Raw genomic sequence first — 20490 nt, forward strand, 5'->3', positions numbered from 1 at the left:
TTTTTCTTTCCTGGTGGTGCATAAAATGTCTTAATAATAGATGATGTATTAAGATTCAATGCAGTACAGTAAAGTAGAGACCAACAGAGTTTAACTGGAAAACTCCAGACTGCATGATTTCAAACTGTGTTTTATGACTCCCTGGTAGTTTCCTGGGGCCGGGAGGTGGGGGAGGGATTTGTTTCACATATCAGAATTTGAATAGGATTTCAAGTATAGAAAGCGCTCTGCAGTTCTTTCAAAAAGAAGTTTAAAAAAATCTAAACGGGCCCTGGGGCACCTGGGTGGTTCTGTTGGTTAAGTGTCTGACTTCAGCTCGGGTCATGATCTCGCAGTTCATGGGTTCCAGCCGTGTGTCAGGCTGTGCACTGACAGCTCAGAGCCTGGAGCCTTCTTTGGATTCTGTGTCTCCCTGTGTCTCTCTCTGCCCCTCCCCCACTTGTGCTTGCTCTCTCTCAAAAATAAACATTAAAAAAATTCAAAGAGACCTTTCATTTTAACATCATGCTGTATCATACCTGAGCACCTCCTTGCACAGTATGCTAATGGTAGAGGTGTATGGATACACTTTTGAGAACTCTGCCACCCCCTCCCTCCTCCCGCGCAAAGGTAACCTCCGACAGCGGTGCATGCGCTGTCCCTGCCAGTTCCCTCTCTCACGTATCCATGTGCACATTGGTCCATGTACGTTCATCTGATCAGTATCAGTTTATTCCATAAATGACACCATTTTATATATTAGAGTCTACAACTTATCATTATGTTTTGATTTTTTTGAACTTATTTTGGAGGCTTTTCTAGGTTAGTACATGTAGGTAGGTGTCTGCCATTTTTTAGTGGCTCTACAGGTTTCATTATTTAAATGGCCCAAGTATTCTTCCCACTTTGTCCATGAAGAATGAGGCTCCAAAGAAGTTAGATGTCATTACCAAAGGTCATGCAGTTAGATTGCATTTAGAACCTGGGTCCTCTGGTCCCCAGTTGGTATTTTTCTTCCTAGTAGTACTAGGCTTCTGTGTACAGATTTTATAGCCAGCTATTGTGAATTAATCACTTTAGTTCCATTTTGCTTATGTAAAACCAGACATTCCACTTGGCAATTTTATGTGTGTGTGTGTGTGTATGTGTGTGTGTGTGTGTGTGTGTGTGTGTGTTTTAACTCCATACTTCTTTTGCTAGGAATGCTAGTTACATTCCTTCCTCCCTAACTAGAATGTGCCCTTCTTGGGAAAAGAGTTTATTTATATCTGGAGAGTCTTTGTACAAAAGTAGTTGCTTAATAAAAGCTTGTGATTCCCTCCTGCCACCCTCCAGCCACTTCCTACCTGATCTGGAATGCTCTCTTACTGTTTTGGGAATATTGTCTACTCTGAGAAGACTCTTCTCATGTCTGTGCTCCCAGAGGCTGCTGTTTCTTCACATACCGTATCTCTAGACTCCTGGATGAGTCCCTCTCTGGCCCTGCCCTCTCATCTTTTCTGCCTTTCTCTGCCGTCTCTGATTCCCTACTCCTGTCGTCCTCACTTGGTGCCATCAGGCCCCAGTGCAGAGAAACCCAAATGTCCAAGGGGTTCAGAATGTTACTCCCACACAGCATACTGGTGGCTGCTTGCCCAGCCCTCAAGCAGCTCCTGGGTTTGAAATTCCAGTGAATGTTTGCTGGTTCCTCAGCTCAGGAATGTGCGTGTACACATCCTGTTTCTGGGATAATTGACTTTATGTGCGGTGAGATGGAGACTTGGCCAAGGGCAAATGAAGGAAGGCTACCCTTGAAAACAAGAGCATTAGGCAAAATTAATTTAAATGGAAATTTGAAGGCTGAAAACCCAACTACTTTTTAAATGGATAATTTTAAAAATTAGGTTTTAGTACTGGAAAATATTTCTCAAGGCTGTTTATGTATATGTAGCTGAAACAACTATGTCCTTGCAGAAATGTTTTAGTGTTGTGTTCCCGTTTTTATCCTCTTAGTCATTCCCCTTGATTAGGCTACTGGAATTAACAAGTTTAGTGCCCTGTGTTTTTAAAAAGACTTTGGGATCATCAACATTCACGCGGTTAGTTCTGTTCTGGAAGGGTGGCTGGCTGTCGAATAGAACAGTCCTCAACTATGTGTTACTGGGAACCCTCAGAGTTAGCAGAGAAAATGAGCTGCTGGGGGTTCTGTTCATGCAAGGATTGTGTTTATTTTAGAAAAATGACATGAGAATTTCCAACCAGCACAGACTGAAATATTTTAGGTTATGTTTCTGTAGTGTCCATATCTATCCATTGGTGTTCACTATAGGATTTATTCCTACGTTCATTATGGTTGTTTATTTTGTGTTTAAAAAGTGGTAATAGCTAGTGTTTTTTGGCCAAGTATTTGGCCCTGTGCTGAGTTCTTTCTACTTATTTCTCACAACAATGCTGTGCGGTAAATACTATTTTTCTCCTTGTTTAATCTTTACCACAAACCCAAGGTGGATACCATGACCTCCCCTGTTTTATAGCTAAAGAAACCGAGGCTCAAAAGAAGCAGTATATGCAATCAAGATCACATGGCTAGTGAGTAGTGGAGCCAGGGTTTCTAACCACTGCTCTCTGGTTCTTTGATGGCTGTCCTTGGAAAGTTGCCCTGGGCTGCCCTGGCAGACATTGCGGGGCCAGAATGTGCACTCAAACCATGGCTCCACTGCCTCCTATTGGAGTGACTTTGGACAGGCTGCTTTCTGTGTGCTTTGGTGTCTTCATCTATAAAATTGATAGAATAACAGTATATCATCTTACAGGGTCGTGAGACTTAAGACAGTGCTTAGCATATAGTAGTGCTCAGTAAGTGTAGCTGTTATTATTATAACCTGGTGGTTTTCACCAGTTCTGTGTTTCAGATAGGAATGCTTTCAACTGTGAGTAACAGAAAATCCGTTTCGGCGGCTTGCCTAAGGATTTCTTTTTCTCACCTAACAAGAAGTCCGTGGGTGTGGAGAGTGTGGGCCTCCATTCAGTTGTTCTGCAGTGCCGTCAGACACGCAGCGCCTCTCTTTGTTCAGCACCATCCTCGGCACATCACTCCCTTGAGGCTCACAGGATGGTTGCTGCAGCTCTACACACCCCATTTACATTGGGAGAAGGCGGGGGCGTTGATCGGCCATGTGAGGCTCTTCGTGCTCCCTTTACCAGAAAGAGCAGAAGCTGTCCCCAAAATGTACTCCAGACTTGTGCTTCATCTCATGGACTAGAACTAGGGTTCTCGGCCACTCCTAGCTGCAGTGGAGGCTGGGGAAGGGCATATTCGGTAGCTTGTAGAGGTCAGCTCATGGGGGCCTGCTGTTAAATTTTCAGAAATTTTGCTGTCTATCTGATACTCCTTGGGATAGCTTGAAATCGGTCATGGCGGGAGTACTTGTATCATGGAAAGCAGCCAACGCTATAGATCAGGCCCCTTCCCCAAGCTGGTTGTTAAATATTTACCAGCGCACTGTTAGGTATCTTTAACTCCATATGCCAGACAGGGAGTGGAGGTGAGAAGTAAGGATTTGAAATGGTCGTTGGGTCATCAAGCCAGCAGCATCTGCCAAAGTCAGTAGACTGTTTAGTGTTTTTAATAGCAGTGACTGCAGAAAATCAGAGCTGAGGAGGACCTTCTGAGGTTGTCTAGGGCATCGCCTTCATTCAACTGATGGGAACCCGAGGCTCTAAGAGAATGTGCTCTGCCCCAGACCCCAGAGCCAGGGAGTCAAATGACCCTCCTGGAACCCAGGTGTCCCAGTTCATTCTTGAGAACTTGAGGGCTTACATCTCATCTTTCTGCCTCCTGCCCTCTCTCCTCTCTATGCTACTCTCAGTCCTTACTCACACAAATATTCCTTTTACCAGCTTTGGTAGTGCAGGATGTTTTGCTGCTGTCTTGTCAGTTTTCCAGAAAACCTACTTTAAACTCTCCCACCTTTTTTTTTCTTTAAGATTTTAGAGAATACAGCATTGAATTTTTTTAATGTTTATTTATTTATCATGTGTGTGTGTGAGGGGGATGCTGAGAGAAGAAGAGAGAGAATCCCCCAAGCAGGCCCCACGCTGTCAGCACAGAGCCCAACATGAGGCTTTATCTTAGAATCATGAAATCATGACCTGAGCTGAAAGCAGGAGTCGGCTGCTTAACCGACTGAGCCACCCAGGCGCCCCAGCACTGAATTTTTTTTTAATGAGAGAAACTTAAAGAATTTGCTGTAGCACAGTATAAACTATAATGTAGTGGAAATTTCAGAATATACCTAATGGGAGATACCTGATTTTGACCCATGCTTGTTTACAGTAGGGAATGGAGCTTAGCTGAAGATTGATTTTAGTCTTTCTTAAAAAAAAAAAAAAAAAAAAAAACGTAATCAACTTTTCCCTATGTTTGTGTCTAATTGTCCCCATAGATGGTAGACTCTCTGGGGACAGGCTCCATACCCATGGCCTGTTTTCATCCCTGTGGCCGTGGCACTTGCACTCAGCTATACGGGAGACAGACACTTCGCAAACATTTACTGAAGCAATGAATGAATGAGTGCCCAATGTAGACTAGCTTCATATCTTCAGATGTAGAAAGTTAATCAGCAGCTGTTCTCTTAGTGTGGATTCCGGATTGGAAATGCCTGAATCTCCATATTGTAACCCTTTAAGCCCCAGCCCCTTAACTGATGTGACTGATGGAAGGAAACAGGAGGCCCGCAAATAACAACAGCTTCGCTGGTGTGAACACCTAGAGGGAGAGGATGGGGTGGAGATGGGGCTTGGGATTGAACCGATTGTTGGAAAGATATGCATTTCCAGGAACAGTCATTGACGTCTCCTTACAGTTTATTTAGTCTCCTGCTACTTTTGAGTTGGGTTTCATGCCTGCTCCCTTCTTGTGTATTCATAGGAAGGGAGTATTGTCTTATTGAAATCCCTAAAATCATCATTTTGAGGAAGTCTGACTAGGCAAGAGACTTCTCACAGCTTAAAGATAAACGTATGTTTATAAGATTTTTTTCTTTACATGACTAAATGCTGTTCTTAACGCTACCTGTGTATTTACCTACAGCCAAGTTACATCAGCGATGGGGGACCCCCTGGTCGAAGCTCTCTGGATAGCATTGAGATGGCCTATGCCCGGCAGGTGAGCATTCTCTCAGAGAAGATCAAAACCAGGAAAATTCTATGTGAGTGCTCAGGGGAGTAAAAGAGAACCAAGACTTCATGTGAAAGTCAGACCCTGAAAGCAAGTTGGGGTTTTGTTCAGAGGACTGGCTAATATTTTACCACCTCGGTCCCTGGAGAATTCCATCAAATTGGGTAATAGAATGACTCACATTTGACTTAGGGAAATGGAAGTCTGCCCTCTCCCCTGACCCAAGGCGTCTCATTTTGTATTTGGCAGGAGCCCATGTACAGTACAGCTTTGAGTAATTGCACTGCTTAGCAAATGGAGTTCTCTATTAACCTGAATTACCTAGTAGGCTGATAGTATAATCAGAAATCTTTCTTCACCCCTTGCAGTTGATAGAAGTTTTCTAAATGCTTTTCTGCCTTGGTAGGCATAGTGTATTTACCACTCTCTAATATTGTCCTGGAGAAGCTCATGATATTTTAGGGGCTGTGGCTCTGGCTGTATGTGATGGTCACACAGTGGCATGGGGTTGGATTGGGATGCTTTGTGGCGAGCACAGGGACTGTTGGACTGAAGCTGCCCTAAGGAGACAGTACAGACCTGGAATTGACTTTTTGAATAAAACAGCGCTGGCTGCCTGTGTGTTTTATTCTGATTTGCTGCTTTCCTACACAAAACAGTATCAAGAAGGAGAAACCATCTTGTTTCTTGAATTGAGGGTGGTGAGCTTGCACCCCTTTGTTACGAACAGTTTTCTTAGTCTCTCTCCTTGGGCGTACCATTGCCAGTCCCTCTCCTTCCAACTCCCTTGTGTTTTATTAGTAGGCCTTCCTTTATTTTCTGCTCCATGTTTTAGATTGCTCTCTTTCTCCCTGCCACACCTCCATCCTTTAAATTTCACCTCCCTCTGTGGCTGACTCCTCCCACTGCTGCGGCCACCACCAGAGTTCAGGCCTCATGAAGTTATAAGCTTGTGAGCAGAGAAGCTGTGCCTCTTTGTCTGTGAAAGTAAGACTCCATGACATAAACATTTTCCAGATTCGGAGCACCATGTCCTGTTTATGTGGCTATCCCACCAGAGGAGAGTGAATCTTTATATCCTATGTTGAACAAAAAACCTTGCAGAGGGGAGGCCCTTAATAAATGCACAGTGAGTGAATAAACTCCACCTTATCGTGTAAAAACCATTTTATTTCATCCTTATAATACCCCTGGAAGCTACACGATACCGTCCCTCATGCAGAGTAGGGGGCAATGAGGTTCAGTGGGAGTTCTGATCTGTCGTCTGACCTCACTACTGTGTTCCATCCTTGGTAGGGCAAGGACTTCACAGGCAAAGAGGAGAACCTACGAGTTCTTAATGTCATTATTTTAGTTCTTTTAAAATAAAATTCAAAGTAATAGTGGTTTTCCCACACCTTAAACACCACAATAGTTCCCTCTTCTTGAGAAAATTTTCCTAAGGAGCAAGGATTCCTTCCTGGAGAAGTGGGTACTCCAGACACATGGCGACTGCTGTTCTAACCCATGTGGAGGATTGCAGCCTGACACTCTTTACTCAGTCTACCAGCCTTGGCCTAGAGCCATTCAGTCCTTTTGCCAGCAAAGATTACCAGACTTTGCCCCAGGTTCTTAGGAAAGCAGCAGCCAAAGTCTTCCCATCGTCCTGTCTTCCCCTTTGGTCCTTGCTTGCTGGAACTGGGGATCTGCTGGGTGGAGAGGTGCAAAAGTGCCTGTGGTCTCCTCCACCGGGACCACCCTCCTTCCATTCTTCAGCTCTTAGGAGGGCTGGGGTAGCAGTTAGTTTGGGTGTGTTGATACTGCCTTCCAAAGTTAAAGGCACATCTAGGAAGCTGGCCAGAGGCCTTGACCTCCAGGCAGTATGGATAGCTCAGCCACACTGAGGAAGGAAAGGTTGGCTGAAGCTTCTGGTGCTGACTGTTGGGCAGAAAGCTGGCTTCAGAAGTGCCTTAAGAGGTTTTAAAAAGAAGAGGAGAAAATAGAAATTGTGCCATTTACTTTGCTTTTCATTTCAGATTTATATCTATAACGAGAAGATTGTAAATGGGCACCTGCAGCCTAACCTCGTGGACCTCTGTGCTTCCGTTGCAGAGCTGGACGATAAGGTAGCGCCCGGAGCTAACCCAAGGGGAGACGCGGTGTCCGGTGTTCAGATGGGATTAGCAGCTTGCTGACTGGGCAGAAACGTGCTCAAGAGACACCCTGCTCTGTGGAATAAATGTTAACTGTCCTTCAGAGTTTCATTCTAAATAGCTTTGGGGTGGTTTTTTGATGATGATGCTATGTACGTGTATTTTTAATGCATCTTCAGAAGACCCAGCCGGGATCAGTTAATGGGTACAAGAGGTCTCCTTAAGATGTATTGCTTTGAAGTCCTGTCAGGCTTCAATTCTTCCCTCACCAGTTTCCTTCCTTAGACTAACGGACTCTTTTATAAGAGCTGAATTGTAAAGGTGATGTGTTTTTTACACCCGGGAGCCCATTAAACTTGACTCAGATGTGATCTTTAGGTGCTTTCTTTGTATGCCGCTGGCTCCCACCCTCTCTGACTCCCCATCTTTATTCCTGTCCCTCAATTCTTATCCCTGGCCAGTTTTCTCACCCTGGGAGGAAAAAAGCAGATAGGTGGATTGTTAGGTGGCCAGGAGGAATGGGCGAAGGAGGGAAGAATATAGTGAAAGCAAACACAATCTTACACAGATTGTAAGTATTGTTATTATTTTGGTCCTTGAAAATGCATCCAGCTTTTTTTTTTTCCTTAATAATAAAATACAAGGCAACACAAGGAAATCTAAGGAAGAAAGTTAAGAATCCACCTGCCATCTCACCACCAAGAGTCACATTTGGGTGGATTTTCTACAGTTTTAGTTTCTGAGAACATGAAAACAGGATTTTGTCTCTTTTTGTGGGAGAAGTGTAAACCTGCTTTTCTCATCAGTGCTCTCTTCTAAGGATTCTTAACTTTAGAATATTGCAGAGCATTCAGGGAATCCATTTTTAAGGAGAGATTTACAGACAGGAGGATTCTTGGGAGAGGGAGTCCCATATGTGTGGTGGTAACACAAAGGAGAGAATGCCGTTCCTTTCCTGGGAGGCTCTCATGGAGGCGTCTTTTGAAGGGAGTGAGTGGGAAGGAAAATGGGAGGCTGTGACACTCACAAAATGGGGTAAGAGCAGTGGCCCCTGGAGAGTCTCTGGGAGGACAAAACCTATATATTATTTAGGTTAAACTCTTTATTTTAAGCCTTAAGAAACTCAAATGACCTTGTAAGGACTGAAATGCAGCTACTTGAGTTTAAACTCCTGGAGCTTTGGACAATTATAAATGTATTCACTCTCTTGTAAGGAATAACCCACTGAGATTCAGTGTTCCTTTTACTGTTGTGTGGTCTCAATTATGTGGGTGGTTATGTCAGACCTGGAATAGAAACTGATCTGAAAACCAGCTCGGGACAGGAAGGTGCTCCTTGGAAGATGGAGTCTAGCAGCTGGCAGGACACAGGCGCATCTTCTGTACTGAGCTTAAAGCCTGAGGGCCTCAGACGGAGGACATTAACCTCTTCCCCTTCCTTACCTTCTCTGCCTTTGCGGTCAGAGCCTCCAAGAGCCAGACCGTTTCTCCAGCCCTGCAGCGTTGTCACGTGCAGTTTCATTTATGCGCAGAACATCTCTGACATGTGGAACATGGTGAAACAAATGACAGATGTGTTGTTGGTGCCGGCGACCGATGCTCTGAAGAGCCGCAACAGCGTGGAAGTGCGCATGGATTTTGTCCGGCAGGCCTTGGCTTACCTCGAGCAGAGGTAAGGCAGCCCTAGCCTAGTGGGGCTGGCTTCAGAACCCCCCAGAAGTCAGCCTTGTCTCGTGTCTAGTAGTCCTTGGGCTGAGTGCCCTGTCTCTGGTATAATTTAAACAAGGTTGAGCGAGGCTGAGAGATACAATCCTGCTTTCAGAAACACTTCTTTACCGGGCCTGTTTCTGCAGCAGTATAAAGTCATGGTGAATGGGAGTGCTGTTAGACTTTTCATTTTCTCTTTCTCCACTCTGTGTCGCTCGGTATGGAGACATCATGATTATTAGGCCTTGATGCCTTAGGTCAGGATCCTGTTCCCTAATGTTGTTCAGCCGTTACTTCTTAGGCTCTTTTGTTCTCTGAGCATTTTAATTTTTATAGCTGGCAATATTATCACCTTCGAGCCTTAGGAAGAGTCCTTGAACCTTTATTTTCTTTCTGGCTCTATTCTGTTAATCCCTATGCATCTGGATCCTTCCCAGCTGTAAATGCCTGTGATTTGTGCCTGGGTTTCTTTGCCACCTCCTCACTAAGTGGAGTCGGTCACTGAGGGGGTTGTGGCTATGCCCTTGTGCCCTGTCATCCCCTTCATTGGTGGGACCTATGCCATTCATCCCTCCCTGTGGACCCTCCTTCCAGCTCTGAATTTGCCAGCAGGGGTTGTCATGAGTGTGCAACGCACCCTCTTTATTTCAGACACGGTGCTGAGCCTCTGCTAGTTCGAGAAGAGAAAGCCAAGTTGAATACACTTGCTAAATTGCAGTTCTTTGCCAGTGAGCTGTGCAGCTGCCGGTCCCCTTATAGTGTGGTTGCCCTTTATCAACAAAATAATACTTCATTAGGAAGTCCTAAGATTTCCTTGTGCATTAACTGAGGTGATTCAGACTTGGTATAGCAGAGAATAGGTTTTTATCAAATACTTTAATAATTATACAATAGTCACATGAGATGAATGCCATCAGACATAAACTTCCCTTGTTAAGAAAAATTTGGAACTCCAAATGTTTTTTATTCTTTTTTACATAGGCACAAAAGAGCTTATAGAGTATTATAATAGGCTTTTGCTAAATTTTTTAATGTAAGTTTTGGGTATATTGGTATGGAGCCATAAAGATCCTAATGTATATGGTAATATTGCTACAAGCAGCAGAGTAAGAGTCAAAATTTCTGACAGTATATAAAAACCTTTATGATTGAGTTTTTTATAATGTTTGATTTTGAGAGAGAGAGAGAGAAAGAGACTGAGTGCAAACGGGGGAGGGGCAGAGAGAGAGGGAGACACAGAATCTGAGAGAGAGAGAGAGAGAGGGAGGGAGGGAGGGAGACCGAGTGCAAACGGGGGAGGGGCAGAGAGAGAGGGAGACACAGAATCTGAAGCCGTCTCCAGACTCCAAGCTGTGAGCACAGAGCCTGACGTGGGTCTCAAACCCTCAAACCGTGAGATCATGACCTAAGCTGAAGTGGGACGCTTAACCGACCGAGCCACCCAGGCGCCCCTAGGATTTTGTTTTTTTTAATGGGTATATGACTGCTCGTGACTGCTTTTTCTTTAGTAAACCTACTCTTCAACATTGGTGCTTGACTTCACCAATAGTACAAGGCTTTTTTTGATTTTATATCTGGTAAGCCATCCCATTTAATTTATTCTCTTCATTTTGCTTATTTAATTTTACATATTTATTTGTCTTAAAAATTCTTTTTTTTTCCCCCTTAATTCCTTTGGCAGCACTTGGGAGCTACTTGGAAGTTTGCTGTCCACAATTACTGTCACCCTATTGCCCTTCTTTTCTAGGGGCGTCACTCCCCACCCGTATCCTTTTCAAGGATTTGTTGTCATTTCTTGATAAAGGGACTATTTCGTGATAATTATACTCACTTTTTAAAGTAGTTTAGCTGGTGCGAATCCTGATGGCGTGGCAAAGTAGACCCAGCCCCAAATGGTTTTTTGCAGATAAGGCTGAAAATGTTGAGAAAATGTAGGACTGGTACAGAAAAATGCCAGAGGCTCTTATACCTTTTCACATTTCCTTCCCCCCCCCCCCCTTTTTGATATGGGAATATTTTGTTTGATTTTGTTTTTTGTAGTTATGATCCAAATGTGTACAGTATGTGGTTTTATGTATTTTGCTTTTTAAAATCTTTATCAGTATCATTTTGCATAACTGCATCGAATTCCATTGAGGTGTTTTGTTTTTTGTTTTTTGTTTTTTTTTTGTAATTGACATTTAGATGTTTCTCTCTCTGTCTCTCTCACACTCTCATTCTGTTATTTTACTTAATCTGGTGTTGAATATCTGTGCATATGGAGCACCTGACTTTTTGAGTTAGTCTGTTTTGTTTTGGACAAGAAACATATTTAGAAAGTTCTTTATTCTGTTAACCCCATATCTGAATATCTGTAACTAGAACCAGTTAATCTTAGTATGGAAGCACCTTAAAAACACTACAGGTTTTAAGGAATTGCACGGTTTTAAGAATACTAGCAAATAAGTGAAAAAGAAATGATACAAAATTTTTTGCAACCATTGGTGTGGTAATTGGTTCAGCAAGGACATCAGTGGAAACTGAAACCATTCAGTAGAAGATTGTTGGTGAACAGAATATTCACATGGCTTCCAAGTATTACCCCACAGGGTATTTATCAATTTCAGAGGGAAAGGTACTTTTACAAAAGGTGTTGAAATCTGGTGAGTGACACTTTTAAGCAGGCGATCAAACCAAATAATTACCTGGGGCTCAGTGGGCACTACCAGCATCAGCTGTGTGGGATTCTTGGCAACAAAGTTGAATCTTAATTAAATCATGAGGAAACGGTCTAGGCTGTGGGACATTCTACCCAACAGCTGGCCTGGATTCTTTTTAAAAGGTCAGTGTCATGGAAAATGGTGGTAGAATTACCCTAGAGTACAGGAAATGGAAATGGCATGAGAACCAAGTGCCATGCATTCCCTTGACTGGATTCTAGACTTGGGGGGAGAAACACAAACCATAAAGGGTATTATTAGGAAATTTGAACGTGGCTTGTATTTTAGATAATAGCAGTGTGTTGATGTTCAGTTTCTTGCTGTCATAATGGTATTGAGGTTGGGTAGGAGAATGCCCTAGTTCTTCCAAGGTACATAGTGAAGTATTTACAGATGAAGTAGCCCCTGCTTTCCGTATTTGTATACATTTTCAAATGGTTCAAAAAACAAGTGGGTGTGTATATGTACACATGTGTGTGTACGTGTATATATATATATATATATATATATGTATGTATCTACATAGAAACATGTGCACAAAGGCTAATAACAATTGATGAATCTCGGTAAAGGTTATATGAGTATTCATTGGGCTATTTTTTTTAATTTTTCATAGGTTTGAAATTTTCCAAAATAAAAAGTTTAAAAAGAATGCACCAAAGCATTCGGTTGTGAGCTGAAGCAACCTGTACATTAGGCCTTAATACATTGGAAGTCTGCTGTTATGTTCCTCGAGGGGTGCTTTTGAGCATCCACAGTGATGAAAGATCTGTACGGTGGTCTACTCCTCACTGAATAAGTAACATAGTTTGCTTCATGAAGCATGCACTGTTTCCTCCTCTGCATTAGGTTTGAAGTCCAGGCCCTGTCCTGTAGAGTTCACAGTCTAATGTCAGGGATGTGGATACAGATACCTGTATGTGTTCTCAACCTTTTTTTTGTTTTCCTTTTCAATTTTTCCAGTTATAAGAATTACACCCTTGTGACTGTCTTTGGAAACTTGCATCAGGCCCAGCTAGGCGGGGTGCCTGGGACTTACCAGTTGGTTCGAAGTTTCTTGAACATTAAACTTCCGGCTCCCTTGCCTGGACTTCAGGTACTGGCATCTTTCTCTGTGTGATGAGTTACACGCCTGGAGTCATCTCTCTGAGATAGGCATTGGCAGCGAAGATGAAGCTATGTGTGGAAACTGCTGTATGGAAAAGAGACCAGAGTGGGGCTAGGAGAAAGGCTGGGGGGACCTTGCAGGAATCTAGGTGATGAGCAGATGGTGGCTGCTCAGCTCAGTGGAGGAGGGCGCAGGGGGAGGATGTCATTGGATTTTTGACGTGTTCTGAAAGTAGGCCCAGTAGGACTTGTTGAAGACTTGGATGTGGGAGTGACAGGCAGAGTCAGGGATGACTCTTGGGATTGTTGGTTCAAACATCTGGAAGAATGGAGTTAGATACAGTTCCTAGAATGTGACACTTTTCAGCTCATACATAGTCCAGTTGGGGGAATTATTTTATTTTATTATTATTTTTTTTATTATTATTATTATTTTTTTATTTTTTTTTTAAAGGTACTTTTTTTTTTTTTTCAACGTTTATTTATTTTTGAGACAGAGAGAGACAGAGCATGAATGGGGGAGGGGCAGAGAGAGAGGGAGACACAGAATCGGAAACAGGCTCCAGGCTCTGAGCCATCAGCCCAGAGCCCGACGCGGGGCTCGAACTCACAGACCGCGAGATGGTGACCTGGCTGAAGTCGGACGCTTAACCGACTGCGCCACCCAGGCGCCCCGGGGGGAATTATTTTATAGATTTAATACCCTGTGCAAAGCAGCACTAAGCTGGAGCTTTGTGCCAAGGTGGTGGGATACAGAGGAAGCTGTCTTCATAAAGGAGGTGAGGTTCACACTGCACTTGAAAAATAGGGGCTCACCTGCCACAGGTCTTAGAAAAGGGTGTTTAAGGTGGAGGGAACAACATGAACAGATGCGTGGAGGCAGGAAAGAGTATCTAGCATAGCATATCGGGTGTGAGGTAGGGCTTGGCAAACGTGGGACTGGCAGGTGAAAGCCTTGAGTGCCAGGCTAAGCACTTTGTTTTGTTTTGTTTTGTTTTAATTTTTTTTTAATGTTTATTTATTTTTGAGACAGAGAGAGAGACAGAGCACGAACGGGGGAGGGTCAGAGAGAGAGGGAGACACAGAATCTGAAACAGGCTCCAGGCTCTGAGCCTTCAGCACAGAGCCTGATGCGGGGCTTGAACTCACGAACCGCAAGATCATGACCTGAGCCGAAGTCGGACACTGAACCGACTGAGCCACCCAGGCGCCCCAGCACTTTGGATGTAAATACCTCAAAGGGGTTCAAGTGGAGAAGTGATAATGATCAGATCTGGTTTTAGAAAGAGCCCTGTCGGGGGAAGGATTGAGGGACCAAGAAAGGAAGCCTGAGGCCCACCCCTCTGGAGGAGCTGGGGAGAAGCGGAGAGAAAAGCAATCCCAGGCTTCCGTACAGATGATGACAGAAGCATTTGGAGGATAGACCAGCTCCAGTACTGGGACAGTGGGAGTGGAGCTGCCTTCTCAGATCCCCAGTGTCGAAAACAAAGATAGTCAGTGAATGAACAGCCAACAAATGAATGAAAGTGCCAGTGTCCATTTGACTAATCATTTGTAGTTAACACTTTATAAACTCAAGTATAGTAATGGTAGTCTCTTACTGGTCAGTAAACTTTAGCCCTTGCTTTGCGGGGGTTGCAAGAGTGCACGTCTGTGAATTATCACAGAGCATGTTACCCAGTTACTGGCTACTGGGATTCCAAGGTGAATCCATAGGCTGGCTTTCAGTCAGGTGGAGCACATGGTGTTCTCAAGGAAAAGCTCTAGAGCCAGGCTGCATTCACCAGCTTGGACAAGGTACTTAATGTCCCTGTGCCTCAGTTTCCTTGTTTATAAAACAGGGAGGTCCCTACCTAACACGGTGGTTGTGAAGCTGAAGTGACTTAGTATGAGAAGACGTGAGTGTAGCAGAAAGCCATCAGTTAGCTTTGTTTGCCTGCTTATTTGAGCATCTTTCCTCTTTTAGGATGGAGAAGTGGAAGGCCATCCTGTGTGGGCATTAATTTATTACTGCATGCGCTGTGGGGACCTGCTTGCCGCTTCACAGGTGGTTAACCGAGCCCAGCACCAGCTGGGAGAATTTAAAACCTGGTTCCAGGAGTACATGAACAGCAAGGACAGAAGGTATGGTGAACGAGATGGTGCATCCAGAAGACACCACGTGCAATCAACAGGGTGGCCTCCACTGGCATTTGCTCTTTTTGCCCCGTGCATGGCTCAGAATAAGTTTCTGCTTGGGAAAAAAATGGAAGTCTAGAGAGCAAGTAGAACTTGCCTGAGAGTATCAGTTGAGAACATTAAAAGAGCCCCATTCTGATACTGAAGCGTTTGTGTTTGGGGATTTTTCTATTCCTGTGTGGGAGGGAGGCACTGTGGTTAGGAGCACAATTTTACATATCCTGTAAATCCCGGGCATATCCAGGATGCTTTATTTAAAAACTCTGCTGCATTACACTTCATTTAACACTCAGTGCTTTTGTGGTTGGCCCAATATGAAAATGTGTTGTCACACACTTCGTAGCTCAAAGGCTACAACAAGAAGTTAGTCATTTTGAAATGCAATCATTGAAACTGGGTTTTTTTGTTTGTTTGTTTTGTTTTCGTTCTTTTCCATTAAGGAACTGCTAAGGATTAATTTTTCTCTGGGTTTTAATGTACTTGGGCTAAGTTCATATTCACTGAAACCCAGTTTAAATATACGTATTTGTATTTGAGACGAATAACGGTGGTTACCCTATTTTCTCCTGTGGAATACTAGCGATACTTCTCAAGGCAGGTTTTTAGACATTGTTAATGATGCCATGTCCAGAGATTGTCGTAAACCATAAGCCTCTCTCTTTGCTCGCATTAGTGAGTTTAAAGTAGGGTTAATGGTGTAGAGACCCCGAAGCAAGGATCTGAGTGCAAGTAGTTTATTTTGGAGGTAATCTTACCATGTATAAGGGAGCAAGGAGGTCAGAGTGGGGGCCAAGACACTTAAGGGAAGGACTCACTTTTGTCCATCACGGCTTGAGGGTTGCTGGGGAGTGCGGTGGAGTATTAATTCCCCAGCATTTCTGACATGCCCCTGACGGCCTCTGCCAGAGGAAGCCGGCAGGTGGGGGAGACGAAGGTGTTGGTGGCCGCACGCTGGATGAAAATGGTGGTAGCGGGGGATGTGGCTGGGGTGGTGTCTGTGAAGGAAGGCTGCGTAACTCTGCTATGTGGTTGGGACCCGGAGTGCTTTCAGGTACCCCTGAGGGTCTTCAGCATGTGTATCTATGCTGTCTGTTCCCTTGTGTCTTTAGGTTGTCACCAGCCACAGAGAACAAGCTCCGACTGCATTACCGCAGGGCCCTCAGGAACAACACGGACCCCTACAAGCGGGCCGTGTACTGTATCATTGGCAGATGCGACATCACCGACAACCAGAGCGAAGTAGCTGATAAAACCGAGGACTACCTGTGGCTGAAGGCAGGCACCGCTTCCCTTGCCTGAGCAGGGCGTTAGCCCCTTCCCTCTGCTTAATGTTCCGCACACACATTTTACCTGCTTAATGTGTGATGCCAGTAGGGTGATAGGGCTAGTGGATTTCCTGCCTCTTGTCCCCGTTTTTTGTTGTATAGTTCTCAACCAGTAACCACAGCCATTAGCACAGCCTCGAGCTGCTGAGCAGCGACAGGTCTGCATGCCTGGCTCAGGAAGTAGTTTGTACCAATGCATGTGTTTCTCTTGGGGGTTTAGTTGAACCAAGTGTGTTTTGATGACGACGGCACCAGCTCCCCACAAGACAGGCTCACTCTTTCACAGTTCCAGAAACAGTTGTTGGAAGACTATGGTAAGATATCCTGAACAGAACTACTTTCTCTGTCTTGTCCACCTAAGGTCACAACTTAGCTTTTTTCTAGGAACGTCCTTCGTCTCTGAACTCCGGATCTTCAGAACACAACACAATACATCAATGATTTCAGATTCAAGTAGAGGCCATGTGAGCTCAAGCAGTGTGTGTGACTTATATGGTCATATACAGTAAGCTATTTTACTCCAGTTCTTTGAACTGCTCTGGTAGACGTTTGCTCAGGGAGAGACAGAGGCAGGACTTGGCTATTGCTTCCTTGTGGATCTTGCAATGACTGTATCTGAGCATAAATGAGGGGGACGTAGCTCTCCCTCCTCACTGTTTCTGTTTAAGAATTCTGGGAGCAAAAGAAGGTCCCAACTAGTGGCCAGCATTTATTGAATTCACATACCTGTGAATCTGAGTGAACTGAAGTATCTTTGAAATCTTCATTCCTCTCCTTATTGAGTGACTCTTCGCAGGGCAAAGGAGATAAACAGCCTCTTTTATGTGTCGTCCTAAGGTCCTGAACTCTGTTTCTCTCCCACTTATGCAAGCGGTTTTGTGTTGTGAGGTCTGGAGAAGGTTGTGGAACCAGGTCACGGTTCCTGTGGCAGTCCACCGTGCCCGGGGCCCCCTTCATCCCGTCAGCAGGTCCTCTGAGCACACGGGGCTTCTGCCTGGGGTCGGGGCTGCTGAGAGCCTGGCTCCTGAGTCAGCTTCGCCTCCTCCTCCCCCAGGCGAGTCCCACTTCACGGTGAACCAGCAGCCCTTCCTGTACTTCCAAGTACTCTTCCTGACGGCACAGTTCGAGGCTGCCATCGCTTTTCTCTTCCGCATGGAGCGGCTGCGCTGCCATGCAGTCCACGTGGCGCTGGTCCTCTTTGAGCTGAAGCTGCTTTTAAAATCCTCGGGACAGAGTGCTCAGCTCCGTGAGTATTTGTTGGCACTGGCGTCCCCATCGCTCACCCCCTCCCCCTTCGGGCGGCAGCACACACGCACCTGCCACCACCAAGGCTTTGGGCACACGGTACAAATCGTATCAGGGCAGTGGAGGTAGCACTGTGTGGAGGGCTAGCTCTGTGGCCAGTCGGTCGGACCGCCCGGAGAATGGAGCGGGAAGCAGTCCCTGGAGTCCTGAGTCACATTCCGTTAGGGCCCTAATCGGAAACCCCAGCCGCCACTTTCTGTGCCCACCTGCCCGGGGCGGGAGAGTCTGAAGAGGGGCAGAAGACGAATGTGGATGAATGCCTGCAGACTCCTTAGCAGTGCAGCCAGGTCTCCTCAGAGCGCGTGCCGTAACGGTCAGCTGTCTCCACCTTCCAGTGTGAGAGCAGCACGCTAGTGACGGACTCCAGAATGCCATTTCCCCCACTCTGCTTGGATAGCAGCTGAGGACAGGGTAGTGCAGCTTACATTGGCAAACGTTGGCCAGGCTGCAGGGTCTTTGGATTCAGCTCCCATAATTCCTGGTTGCCTGGGTCAGAGGGGCAGGGTGGTCGTGACCGGTTCTGTCCCCCACGGTGCAGTCAGCCACGAGCCTGGCGACCCTCCCTGCATGCGGCGGTTGAACTTTGTGCGGCTACTCATGCTCTACACCCGCAAGTTTGAGTCCACAGACCCGAGGGAGGCACTCCAGTACTTCTACTTCCTCAGGTAACACCCACTTTTGACCGTTGACTTCGGCTGGCTTTCATCTCTGTCATCCTGAGAACGATTAGAGACCTCAGGTCCATGCCAGAAACCGTGTTGCTTTTGTCCCCTTCCAGGGATGAGAAAGATAGTCAAGGAGAAAACATGTTTTTGCGCTGCGTGAGTGAGCTTGTGATAGAAAGTCGTGAGGTACGTCGGTCCCTCCTTTCTCCCACCCACGATTTGCGGTGCACACACCCGTGCTGACGTGATGCTGTGTGGTCACGCTAGCATGGCTGTGGCGGATAAGGCCTGGGGCGGGGTTAGCGGGGGGTTTGGTTGTCTTTGCTTTCTTGGTTTCTGATCGCGAAAATACCGATTCAGTCTCACTGTTTTCTGATTCATGTAAAACTTCTCCTGCCTCCCCTGTTTTCTTCCTCTCTTTTGTGTCCAGAGAATTGTGGATTGTGTGTATATCGTTGTCCAGTAAATTGAGTACGCTTTTTTTTGTCTCCACAGTTCGATATGATTCTTGGGAAACTAGAGAATGATGGAAGTAGAAAGGTGGGTTAAATGTGCCTCTAGAGATGTGTTAGTTTGCAGTTGGGGATATACAATTGTCAAAAGAATGTAGTTAAATCTTAGGATTCAAAGTAATAAAGATGCAGATCTTAATGAAATTGTAGTTTAAGCAACAAAGAATGGCCACAAATGATGCCCTTGATCTTAACACACATTTCTATTTCTCTAAACTATGTAAATGTATAGCGAGATAGCTTTTTTGTTCTTAGTAATCTCTACATCCAGTAGGGGGCTTGAACCCACAACCCCGAGATCAAGAGTCAACACACTCTACTGACTGAGCCAGCCAGGCGCCCTGATCAGATAGCTTTTTTATTATGTGCAGAGGACTCATCTGTTCATGCCTGCTGATTTTTGAGCTAAGAAGGCTGCATTTCTGTCATTCTTGGCTCAGAAAATAGGCAAGAAAAGGAATTATTTACTGCACCTACTCTCCTCAGATAAACAAGTTAGAAATATGCTTGACCTCTCTCAGAAGGTAGTTTCTGAGGGCTGAGAACTTCACTCTGACCCTGGAGATACAGCTGTGCCTGTGACCTTAGTGATTCCCTGAGACCTGTCGTGCGCAGTGGGAGCCATAGCAAAAGGGGCAGAGGCCCTGGTGCCAAAAACCAGTCCTGACCCCACGCAGGCATTCTCCCGGTGGCTTTGGGAAAGTCACCTGCCTCTCTCAGGGACTCCCTTTCCTCACTTGTAAAAATGGGTGGTTTAGGGGCGCCTGGGTGGCGCAGTCGGTTAAGCGTCCGACTTCAGCCAGGTCACGATCTCGTGGTCCGTGAGTTCGAGCCCCGCGTCGGGCTCTGGGCTGATGGCTCAGAGCCTGGAGCCTGTTTCCGATTCTGTGTCTCCCTCTCTCTCTGCCCCTCCCCCGTTCATGCTCTGTCCCAAAAATAAATAAACGTTGAAAAAAAAAATTAAAAAAAAAAAAAAAGAATAAAAAAAAAAAAAAAAAAGGGTGGTTTGGACCCAGCAATCTCAAGATGAGCTCACAATGTGCACACCTTCCAGCTCAGAAGAACGGACAGTGACAGTACTGGTGACAGTGGCCATGCTTATTGAGCAGTGACATTTGCCAAGCACTGTGCTGAATGCTTTATAGGTATTTTTTAACTAATCACTACAATAATGATCCAACAAGGTGGTTTTCAAATAAGGAAAAGAAAACAAGAGCAGTTCATTATTTCCCGCAGGATCACACAGCTAGTAAGAAGGGGAGCTGGAGGGGCGCCTGGGTGGCACAGTCGGTTAAACGTCCGACTTCAGCCAGGTCACGATCTCGCGGTCCGGGAGTTCGAGCCCCGCATCGGGCTCTGGGCTGATGGCTCAGAGCCTGGAGCCTGTTTCCGATTCTGTGTCTCCCTCTCTCACTGCCCCTCCCCCGTTCATGCTCTGTCTCTCTCTGTCCCCAAAAATAAAAATAAACGTTGAAAAAAAAAATTAAAAAAAAAAAAAAGAAGGGGAGCTGGAATTTGAACCCAGTCTTTCGTGACTTCAGAGCCCATGCTCTTCACTTGTCTCCTGTGCTGCCTCCAGGGTGGCAGGAGCAGGTCACCCCAACTTGGTCTAGTGCTGATGGAAAATCAGAATAGCCTGTCAGATGTCACTCTGTCCACACTAGCTCTTCTGTGGTTCCTAAGGCCTCTCGTGCTCTCCTGACCGTTTGGTTGCTGTTGAATGT

General features: G+C 45.4%; 1 protein-coding gene across 2 annotated transcripts in view; it reads left to right on the plus strand.

Annotated features, from left to right (window-relative positions):
* NUP93 (nucleoporin 93) overlaps positions 1–20490 on the plus strand; it is a 104989-nt gene that overhangs the window by 76984 nt on the left and 7515 nt on the right. For both annotated transcript variants that reach the window (XM_045442813.1, XM_045442814.1), the window contains 11 exons: positions 5051–5125; positions 7153–7242; positions 8801–8940; positions 12638–12770; positions 14748–14905; positions 16069–16234; positions 16505–16598; positions 17339–17530; positions 18128–18254; positions 18368–18440; positions 18750–18794. In XM_045442813.1, coding sequence (XP_045298769.1) covers positions 5051–5125; positions 7153–7242; positions 8801–8940; positions 12638–12770; positions 14748–14905; positions 16069–16234; positions 16505–16598; positions 17339–17530; positions 18128–18254; positions 18368–18440; positions 18750–18794 — 1293 coding nt within the window. The remainder of the gene's footprint in view (positions 1–5050; positions 5126–7152; positions 7243–8800; positions 8941–12637; positions 12771–14747; positions 14906–16068; positions 16235–16504; positions 16599–17338; positions 17531–18127; positions 18255–18367; positions 18441–18749; positions 18795–20490) is intronic.

The sequence above is a fragment of the Leopardus geoffroyi genome, chromosome E2 (assembly GCF_018350155.1).
Source record: "Leopardus geoffroyi isolate Oge1 chromosome E2, O.geoffroyi_Oge1_pat1.0, whole genome shotgun sequence".
Lineage (NCBI taxonomy): Eukaryota > Metazoa > Chordata > Mammalia > Carnivora > Felidae > Leopardus > Leopardus geoffroyi.